This window comes from Gracilinanus agilis, chromosome 5, assembly GCF_016433145.1.
Source record: "Gracilinanus agilis isolate LMUSP501 chromosome 5, AgileGrace, whole genome shotgun sequence".
Classification (NCBI taxonomy): Eukaryota; Metazoa; Chordata; class Mammalia; order Didelphimorphia; family Didelphidae; genus Gracilinanus; species Gracilinanus agilis.
The window spans coordinates 54296789-54308183 of NC_058134.1; the positions used below are offsets into that span (position 1 = coordinate 54296789).

The 11395-nt window shown below is 36.1% G+C and overlaps 1 protein-coding gene across 1 annotated transcript in view; it reads right to left on the minus strand.

Moving 5' to 3' along the window:
- Positions 1 to 11395, minus strand: part of ADAM22 (ADAM metallopeptidase domain 22) — a 254809-nt gene that overhangs the window by 81305 nt on the left and 162109 nt on the right. The window contains 3 exon segments of the mRNA XM_044678916.1: positions 1551 to 1621; positions 4526 to 4595; positions 6999 to 7062. Coding sequence (XP_044534851.1) covers positions 1551 to 1621; positions 4526 to 4595; positions 6999 to 7062 — 205 coding nt within the window.

The following is an 11395-nucleotide window of genomic DNA, read 5'->3' on the forward strand; positions in this document are numbered from 1 at the left end:
AGCTACCCAGCTGCCCCCTAATTATGTTTTTGTGGGAGGTGGGACTAAGATATGACAAGTTAATAAAGTAGCCTGTCCTGGCAGATTTAGTTATTTTTTTAATTATGTCAAGCTGTATGACCAATAGGCCTTACATTACCTTCATAATGCTTTAGTAAGTCATATTACCTAGTGTCCTTATCTGTAAAACAAAGAGTTTGGACTAACAAATATATAAGGTGCTTTCTAGCTCTCAATTAATGGTATCATGAATTCCAGAAAACAAGCTATTTCTTTTTCTGAACCAGCAACCCAAGTTCTAGGTCAAACTTTGCCAATAGCTAACTGGATGATTTGGACAAGACTCCCCTTTTGGGCCTTAGTTTCCTCGTGTGTAAAAATTAATGGGCCGGATCAAATGGTCTCTAAACTTCCTTTCAACTTTAAATTTTGATGATGGTAATTTTGCCTCCAGCTTAGAAAGGAAATATGGTATAATGGAAAGAGTGTTGCACTCAGAGTCAAGGGAATCATGAATTTAAGTGCCATCTTTGGTTTTCATTAATTGTGTGATCATCAACAGATTCATTAACCTCTCTGAATTACACAAGTGTAATACTATCTACATGTCATTGTGCAATCATGAGGATCAGATGAAACAATACCTGTCATATATGTTGACTTTGGCAACCTCAAAGGGCCATGTAAATGTCAACTGCTATTATTCTCTAGATTCATTCTATTTTGTTTCTCCAACTTGCTTAATCTAACTGGGAATGGATTTCTCCATTTCTACCTTCCTATACAGACCATTAAATCTAAGATACTATTCATTAGGTTTAAATCCCGGCTTTCTAAACTGGACAGCAATGAGGCTGTTTGACAGTCTGAGGTCCTGAGATGCATTCTCAAAACCAAGATGCAACAGAGACAGAAATACCAGCTAGGAAGACCTTATGATGTAAACCAGAGCCCATATTGGACTCAGAGTTCCAAAGGGTCAGAATCCAAGAACCTATTATTACTTCTTTTTGAGTGAAAATCATAATCATCACTGCTGTAAGGGATGTTTTCTTAGTCCATTAACTCAACTCACATCTCATATTTTGGGTGAGAAAGAGGTCAGAATTTGAAATCATGTTCTAAGAATGTGACTTCTGTTAGTATGACTCCAGGATTTAGGGTCGGATTCAGTGAGTCCTTCATCTGAGTTCTGCCAACTTCATGATTTGCAAATCAAGATTTGGGATTCCTCTTTTATTTTTTGGAGGTTCTTAGGCCTCTTGATGACTATTTCTCTGGTATGTTGTAGTCTAGATTTCTTTGAGGGCTAGGACTTGGATTAGTTGGCCCACTGAAGTCCCTTATAATTTCTAAAATTTCATAATTCCATGATTTCTTCTTCTCTCTCATCGCCATTATAAAAATTAGTCCCAAATAGTATTCACATCATGGTATCTTGGTTTACCATTGTTAAACACATTGATCAACAAGTACTCACTCATCTCAGAGACTTTGAGTCAACAAAATCAGCAGGTGCCAAAATAAATATATGTATTGTACATGCCTACCTGCCTTTTGCTCCTTCTTAGTCTTGGTTTCACAATGAACTTTGGGGAAGTGATGTTCATTTGTTGAAATTCTGAAATAAAATTTAAAAATTATTTTCTCAGTTTTAATAAGTGTACAAAAAACTTCTGTGTTGCTCCACTAAAACCTTTAGTCCTTTCTTCACTTAGTAATTCCATAATAATCATGCATCTGATGGTAGCAAACATATTCATAAGATTATAGATTTAGAGCTCAAAGTCTGATCTAGTCTGAACATTTGTTGGTTGTTTTTTTCATCAAATGATGCCTTCTCTAGTGCAGGGAAGGAAGGGAAAAAGGGAAATGCCTGGGAATTTTAATGTAATCAGCAAATGAATAAGTTTTTTAAAAAGAATTTTAAAAATATGTGGGTTTTAGAAGGCATTTTATAGATAATGACCTGATATCTAAAGAAATTAAGTTAATTACCCAAGATCACAATGGTAATGTCAGAGATTGGATTCAAATCTGGTCACTCTGACTTTGGTCATTTTCACCAACAACAGTTAAAGAAACAAATTTAATTGGTGATAAGAGTTTTGGAGATCATAAAGAAAATCTGTGACAATTCCTAAGCTTTCTAATGAGAGCTTTATTTTATCTCCAATATTTTCAGTTTGCCCCACCAACAATCATCACCTCTTCATTAGATGCTACTATGCAAAAAAAGTGATTTTAATTTTCCACATCAACCACCATTCATCCTACTGAGTAGTGAAATGGATAAAGCAAACCAAAAGAATGAGAAGAAAGTGAATGGAATAATCTACAACCAGATCAACAATTCATGAATAATCAAAAATTGATGAAGAGGTATTAGCATTGTATAAGTCAGCATAATATATAGGCAATAGGGAACAGGGGTTCACTTTGGAATCAGAAAGACCCAAACTCAAGTCACAGTTGACATATATTGGTATTGTGGCATTAAATCTCTCAGTGCTCTGAAACTACAAATTAAGGAATGCTTATCCCTATTTGTTTTGGTAGAGGGCATTTCCTCTGCCAATGAAATTACATTTCTGAGTTTATAAAAAGAGACAACCTCTTGTTTTGCCAGTCACGTGATATTCCCTAATCTCTTTAGAACCTTAGACCTGCAGGCTCCATGATAATTTTCAGGGCAGCATTACACACAGATTACATGATGTGTGCAAAGTTCACATCCTTGGATCAAGGGTATTAATATGAAAATATTTGTATCTGAAATGTTACACATTTCCCTGTGGGGCTGCTCACCTAAAAATTCATGATCCAAAATAGTCAATATGGATTTTGTGTTTTTTGAAGACTTTTTGGTAACTTTCTGGAGAATGAATTTATTTGATAGTCATTAGTAATAATGACAGGACTGCTAAGCCATCACATAGACTTACTTTAAAAGAACCCTTGGGGGCAGCTAGGTGACTGTTGGATTGAGAGCTGGGTCTACATATGAGAGGTCCTGGTTTTAAATCTGGACTCAGATACTTCTTAGCTATGTGACCCTGAACAAGTCACTTAAACCCCATTGCCTAGACCTTCCACTCTTTTGCCTTATAACCAATACACAGTATTGATTCTAAGATGGAAGGCAAGAGTTTAAAAAAAAAAAAGAACCTTGGATGACAATGAAGAATTATAAAGCATCTCTTAGCAAATCTGTAATCAAATAGTACCAGGGGAAGGAAGAAGGTAATTAATTACTTGGACCATTATTCTCATATTCGTTACTGCTTTCATTGATATTGTTCCCTGGAATGCTTATTGAATCACACCTTTATTCATGTTTATTTCTTATTTTGTGTTTTTGTGGTTATTGCCAATCCTCCTCATATTAGAAGAAATCTGGAAAGTTTCACAAAATAACAGAAACAGCAAGATTATGGGTTTTTTACTAAAATGATAAATGCAGGTTCATAGAAGTTCCTTATTAACTAGCTGACTTTTCTCATCAGCACACCTTTCACAGGGTTTGTTCAATTCCTCGAGGGTATATAATCTAGTATACGCTGGTAACAGGGTCAGGAAATCAAAGAATCAGAGAAATGTAAGGAAGCGTATCACAACTCTTTCATTTGACTGGTGAAGAAGCAAGTCCAAAAAGCTTAATTAGTTTGCTTGAGGTCATATAGTTAGTTGGTGATCAAATCAGTTTTCTTGTCAGTCCTGGGCTTTTCCCATTACACCACACTGCCTCTCTCAAGATGCCTGTTCAATGATCCACATTGCCCAATCATTATTAACTAGGGGGTTGAAGGAAGGAAGGAACCACTTACAAACTCCTGTTCAGTCATGTCCTATTCTTCATGACCCCATTTGGGGTTTTCTTGGTAGAGTTACTAGAGTGGTTTGCCATTTCTTTCTTCAGCTCATTTCACAGATGAGGAACTGAGGCAAACAAGGTTAAAGTGGCTTGCCTGAAGCAAGATCTGAACTTAGGAATGGGGGTCTTCCTATCTCCAAGTCCATACTCTATTGCCTTGTATTTACAAACTAGGTAACTTAAAATTATAGATATCCAGGATATCCTCTTGTTTCCCCCAAAGGGAAAATTATATGTTAAGGATTAGGCAAAAGTATGGCAGGGACCCAGATGATTCTTAGAATTCTAACTGTAGTTGAAAAACATTTATCATTTTTGCTAGCCAACTGTAATTTGTAACTTATCAAATATAAACATTTAAAATGAGTCATTGATTCAAACTGACTCTTGCTACTTGACCTCTCTATTGCTAGCTTGCATGGAATCTAATTTAATAAAAGCTTTCTTTTGTTTGCCAGGAAGTACCTTCTCCCACAAATACAGTATAAACATAAGCAAATTTATATTTTCCTCCATACATTAGCATGACTCTGTATCAGAAATTCTTATGAACAACTAAGGACTAATGTCATTTTCCATGCAGATTATTTCCAAGGCACTGAAATGAAATAATAAAGAACTTTTTAAAAAGTGAGCAGATGGGAATCATACCAGATGGCAGGTCATCCAAGGGAAATTCAAACAGTTTGGATTTGTAAACTGAATGAAAATGGAAGTCCTCCTGAAATAACACAAATCAGCACAGTTTAAGCAAAGAAAACAAATCATCTCACAGCCTCAGGCAATCCCCTCTATTGGCTGCAAAAGCAGATATATTTAGAAACATCATGCTTTTATCCTATTCCCAGTCTTGGGCTTAAGGAGAAATGAGCCGCCACCCATTCTCTGCTCTGTACTCCAATAGCCTTATCTATAACTGCAAGGTTAAATAGTAAACTACAAAGTGCTATATAATTTATTGATTATCATCATTACTTTGGGGAAATGTGGTATAGTGGAAAACATGGACCTGGAAAGACCTGGAATTGAGAGATCTGGATTCCAATTTCAGCTTGAACTGATAAGTAAGGACACAGTTTAAATAAGGACTGATAAAATCATGAAGCAATGAGCAACTCATTTAACTGTTCTGGGTCTCAGTTTCTTCATCTGTAAATTTGGAGATGATACTATTTGTACTATCTACCTGGAAAGATTATCATGAGGACAGTATCTTGTAAATTATAAAGTGCTATAGAAGCTCAGGTCATTACATTAGAGGGAAGAGTCCTTGATTAAACTTAGAAGCATAGGATTTTAGATATAAAATTGGAAGGGAATTCAGAGGTAGTCTAGTCCAATTCCATCATTTTAAAAATGAAGAAACCGAAATGTAAAGCAATGAGAAACTTGCCCAAAGTTTCATAGGTTTGAATATAAGAGAAGAGGTCCTTTGATTCCATTCTAGAGCTCTCTTCCTTGGAAGTCCAAACTTTAATAACATGGGTGCTATAGCTCAGAAAACAAAACAGTTCACCTATTTGATTATATGAAAGAGTTGAGTGGAAATCCTAAAATCATAAGATTTAGAGCCAGAAAGAACTTCAGAGGTCATTGAGTCCAATTCTCTCATTTAAAAGACTAAGGAAACTGAGGCAAAAGAGTGAATTTCACAGCATCATACAGTTAGCAATTACTTGAGGCTCAATTTCAACTCAGGTCTTCCTGACTCTAAGCCGAGTCTTCTATTCACTATACCACATATTAGCCCTAGCGGAAAATGATTTTGGTCCATTGACTTTTTGAGTCCAACACACTCCTACTGGGCCACATTACTAGACAAAGGAAAGAGGATAATCTGCAATGCAGATCATCTGATTTCTGCTTAGGCTTAAACCCTGTCTCCTTGAGCAGCAGCACTTAAAGACCTAGCTTTTCAAGAAAACCCTTCCTCAGTGCTCTCTTGTGCACTGAAGGAAATGATCAATGTCACAAACAAAAATTGTCCTAAAATCGAAGTATCATGCAAAGGGAGGTGAAAACAGAAAACACAGCACTCTTCTCCTCTAAGAACAATCAACAGTTGTTAGAAAGAATTCTTTTTTTCTTTATCCTTTTACGCATGATACTGATGGTTAAGAATCTGATCATGGTCAAGAATCATTTGTAAAATCATCCTAAAGCTGCAGTATTGCGCCAAATCATGATGTAGGGAGAAGGTGGCAGATGAGGAAAATTTATATTATTAAGATGATTTGGGAAGAATATTGCCAGCGAATGGAAAAATCTTTGTGGGTTCATCATAATTATTCTGCCTGACTAAGTTATTTGAACAATACAGCATGACCCAAGGAAACGTGCTTGACATTCCATCATTTAAATGGGCCTGGTTTTTATCTATAGTCAAGGAGGTAAATTCTATCTTTATCTAATTATAGATAAGAAGATCTGAAAGTCCTAGACCATTAATTATCCTTGGATTTTAATAGGAAGCTATGATTACTCACCTCTGGGGAGAGAGACCATAGATTAAGGGTGCAGAATGAGACATTATTTGGATATGACCAAAGAGGAATTTCATTCAAATTTGTTCCCCCAGTGGGAGCAAGGAGTTAGGAGATGGGAAGGAGGAAATATTTTATTGTTGTTCAGTAGTTTCAGTTGTATTCAACTCTTAGTGATCTCATCTGGGGTTTTCTTGGCAAAGATAATGGAATGGGTTGCCATGTCCTTCTCCATCTCATTTGACAGATGAGGAAACCAGGCAGACAGGATTAAATGACTTGTCCAGGGTCAAACAACTAGTACATGTCTAGTAAGTTTTGAGGAAGAGGAGGAGTATCTGGAGAAAGCAGAGGGTGATAAAGGAAGAAGAAACTTCAGAAAGCCTCAAAGAAAAAATTTGTCTAATCTCACAGGAAATCTCATAAGCTAATACTTCAGAAGCCCACCTGAGATTATAGTCAGTTTCACAGGTCTGATTCCTCTAAATATTTTCTTCTTTCCCTCCCTAAAATCCAAACCCAAGATTTTATGAGCACAAGAAGAAGATGTATAAAGCTGCTGCCATCATTTATTCCTTTTGACCAATAAACCATTTGTTTTCCACTAGCTTTCCACTTGAACTAATGGAAGAAAAACATACCTGGGAGGTGTCATTTTCTTCTGGTTCGATAAGATATGTATGGTTCCCATCATAGAACATTCCGCTGTCAAGGACAGGAAACTTATTAGACAGAAGTATTGACTTCTTGTTCAGACCCCAATCATTTAAGAAACCACTAGCAGCTACACCTTCAGGTTATTATTCTGTCGGGCTTCCCAACTCCTATATTTATTTGCTTCCACCAAGATTAACAAGTCAATCAAGAAATGCTTTGCATCTGAGCTTTCAAGGTTCTATTCTAGCTAGGCATTGCATGAAGTTAAAACTTTAACAAATAACTATGCTGTTCCTGTTCTCAAAGGAGATAATAAGCTAAAGAAAGGCAAGTCTAGGGAGTGTAGGTGGTGGGAGGCCAAACAGCATTAATGACAGTATTTTTAAAGCCTTTATTGAGTTCTCTTATCTTTTATTTTGTTCTACATAATTGCTTTGATGAAAGAGAAGATGGAGGGGGAGTGGAAAGGAGGAAATAGAAAAGGAAAAGAATGATACAGATTGAGGTATACATGTATAAGAAAAATCAAGTAATAGAAAAAATAGAGAATGAGGAAGGATTAAAAGAACTGAGAGAGAAAATCAAGACTATTTTTGCTTAATGTCTGTCATGGTAATATGAAATAGGCCTATTGATTTTTTTTTTTAACTACTGCCCTGACTAGCCACTCAGCTGGTTCTCAGACATATGACCCCATTTCCTATTTGTCAATGGGACCAGCAAAGTGATGGATGTCAGAGGCATCCAAAGTGCTTACCTTTGGGAATCAATTCAGTGCACCAAAATACTAAATGAAAGAACCTTCCCATTTATCCAGAGTCAAATAAAGAGATAACTGAAATACCAGAATTTTCTCTAAAAGACTGGAAGGGGTGATTAAAACTGCTATTTTTGAATTAATGTTTATCAATCATTTTGTAAATTTTTAAGTACAAAATAACTAAAACTATCATAATTATCATTGTGATTGTATAAGGTTCATAAGTGACTGTCACCAATAATTCTAAGAATCAAAATTAGGTTGAGAGACAGAACTGATAATTCCAATTTGTCCCTTCTTGTTTTACTAAGAAAACTAAGGCCATTTAACGTGAGCTTCCTTGTCTATCCTTCCCATTCCTTAATATGACATTATTTCATACTCTCACTGTCTTTTCCCAGTTCTCATACTTAGCATATCTAAAATGGAACCTTTATCTTTTCTCTAAGACCTTCTCCCTTTATGATCACCCCAATTTCTGCTAAAGACACCACCAACATTCTAGCCTCCTAGATTTGTGACTTCTTTGTTATCACCAATTCCTCACTCTCATCACACATCACAAAATCAGCTACCAAATTTTGCTAATTCTGCTCTCACGATATTTCTTGCATTTTCTCTCTTTAATCACCTAGCTACCATCTTAGTTCAGGTACTCATCACTTATCTCCTAAATTATTTCAACAGTCTCCTAATTGTCTCCCTACCTCAAATCTCTCTCCAATTCATCACCCCTTCCACACTGCTACCCAAGTAATTTTCTTAAGCACAGATCTAAAATGTTAATCCTCTTCTCAATTCTGGTGGCTCCCCATGGCTTTTAAACCAACTATAAACTTCTCTTTTTAAGCAATTCACACCAGATTCTAACCTTTCTTTGCAGTCTCTTTGTCCGTCACTTTCCCTCCTACACTCTCTGTGATCCAGACACACTGCCTTCTTTCTATTTTTAACACAGGATACTCCATCTCCAATCTGTCTTTACATTGGCCATCTCTTAATTCTTGGGATGTACTCTCTCCACATCTCTGCCTCACAGAATCCCTTACGTCTTTCAAGAGGACAGCTCAAGCACTACCTTCTACATGAAGCCTTTCTTGATCTCTTCAAATAATATTGCCTTGCTTCCCAAACTATCTTGTATTTTACTGTATTTTATCCCTTTGATATTTATTCTGTTGCTATTGGTTCAGTCTAACTCTTTGTGGCCCTAGTTGGGTTTTCTTGGCAAATGTACTGGGGAGATTTGCCATTTCCTTATCCAGCTCATTTTACAGATGAGGAAACTGAGGCAAACAGGGTTAGGTGACTAGTTCAGGGTTACATAGTTACATACTCTGAGTCTGAATTTGAACTCTGAAAATTGAATCTTCCTTACTCTGAGATCTGTACTCTATCCGTTCTGCCATCTAGCTGTCCCCTTGAATTCCTAGCCTTTCCTTAAAACCCAACTCAAATATAAACTCCACCAGGAAGGGTTCCCTGGTCTTCCTTCCCCCATTGATAATAGTAAATGAGATAGATGGTGCCTGGAACACAGAATGTGCTTAATAAAGAATTTTTCCTTCCCTTTCCTTTCCTTCTCGTATTTTCTAATACTCTGTGTCTATATCTCATTCTGGTTCTGGACTGTGGTTGGATGGCAGGAACTGTATTTTACTTGTAATCAATAACTTCCAGTGCCTAGCACATTGCACTGAATACAGTTAGTATTTAAAATGTTTACATACATATGGTGTGATCTTACATGTACATATCCCATGATTTTAGTGGCATGGGGAATTAACAGTGAGGAAATTCCTCTACCAAAGTAGACAGATATGTGCTCTATGACTTCTAGTTTTAGAGACTTGCCTAGGGCACTGAAAGTGGTGTATCAGTGGAATAGATTAGTTCTAAAATACACTGTAGTAAATGACTGTAGTAACCTAGCATCTGATAGACTCAAAGATCCAAGCCTTTGGGGATAAGAATTCACTATTTGACAAAAATTGCCGGGAGAACTGGAGAGCAGTTTGGCAGAAATTAGGCATAGAACAACATCTTGTACCATATGACAAAGATGATCAAAATGGATAAATGACTTAGATATAAAGGGTAATATCATAAGTGAATTTAGGGGGACTTGGAAAAATAAACCTGTCAGATCTATGGATAAAGGAACAGTTTATGACCGGGGTCACAAAGTTAGTATGTATTTGAGGGAGAACTTGAAAACAGGTCTTCCTGACTATAGCAATCTAGTCAGGATGTAAGATAAGTAGTCGTCTGTTATTTGGGGGGAAATATAGAATTCTGTGCATTTTAAGAAGCAAAAGGTGGCTCTTGCCTTTTAAATTTTATTTATTTATTTATTTATTTAATTTATTATTATTTATTAAGTTTATATTTGTTTTAATTTTGTTAAGTTTATAATTAACATTTTTTGACTTTTTTTTTTATTTTAAACCCTTAACTTCTGTGTATTGGCTTATAGGTGGAAGAGTGGTAAGGGTAGGCAATGGGGGTCAAGTGACTTGCCCAGGGTCACACAGCTGGGAAGTGTCTGAGGCCGGATTTGAACCTAGGACCTCCCGTCTCTAGGCCTGACTCTCAATCCACTGAGCTACTCAGCTGCCCCTATAATTAACATTTTAATTTTCTAAATGCAGTTTTTCTTTTCTAAGTATTTATGAAAGTTAAAACTCAACAATAATGTAGCATCCTTTTATTTGAGTACTGAGATATTAATTTAAATGTTAAAAATGTAAACAATATGATAGATCTAGTTTCTATATTTTAAATATTCTAATTTTTGTCTCTTGGTATGATACCACAATGTTTTATTTTTTTAAATTAAAACCATAAGGAAATGCTCCAAAAGTCTGATACCTGTGGTTCATGAACACTTACTCACCCTTTTTAACATTGTTTCCTTCTCTAAAATTTCATGATTCCAGAAAAGTAAATAACCTGTTGTTGAAATCTGAGATGAAAGCAGTCATTTTAATAAATCACCACCAGGGGGTGGTAAACGCATATGTGAGTTGCTTCCTTCTTGGTGCTCTAATGACAACTTGGTGGTCACTTAACCAGCTAGATCTGGGGCATTACAGGACAATCTTTGATCTCTGGAATATGGGTCTTTGTGAGTTCTAAGCAGAAAAAGCAATCAAACCTCAATATTTCCCGCTTAATTTTCTCTATCTAAAGATGAGAAAAATTGAGACATTGAGAAAAAAATCATCTATCTGTACTTCATTCTGTTCTTTGATATTTACAAAAGGCAAGTCATGGCTAGACTATCATAATCGCTCTGCCAGAGACAGCATGTCCCAGGATTTAATGCTCAGTAATTTCTTACAAAATGCATTTTCTCTGGGACTTCTTAATCTGACTGACAGTCTGCTAGATGCCACAAATAAAACTGAGCGATAAACTGTCTGTGACAGGTTTGAGTGAAGCATTTTATCCCAAATTTCTACCTAATGAAATCTAAACTAAAGTATTCCTACCTGCATAGAGTTATTAGCATTCCTCTAATAAGCTCCAAAGGTACATGCCTAGAAGGAATATAATTTAATAGAGTTTTATTTTTTCAACCATTTCTGTGATTTAATTGGCTTAAGGAACTGGATGGTG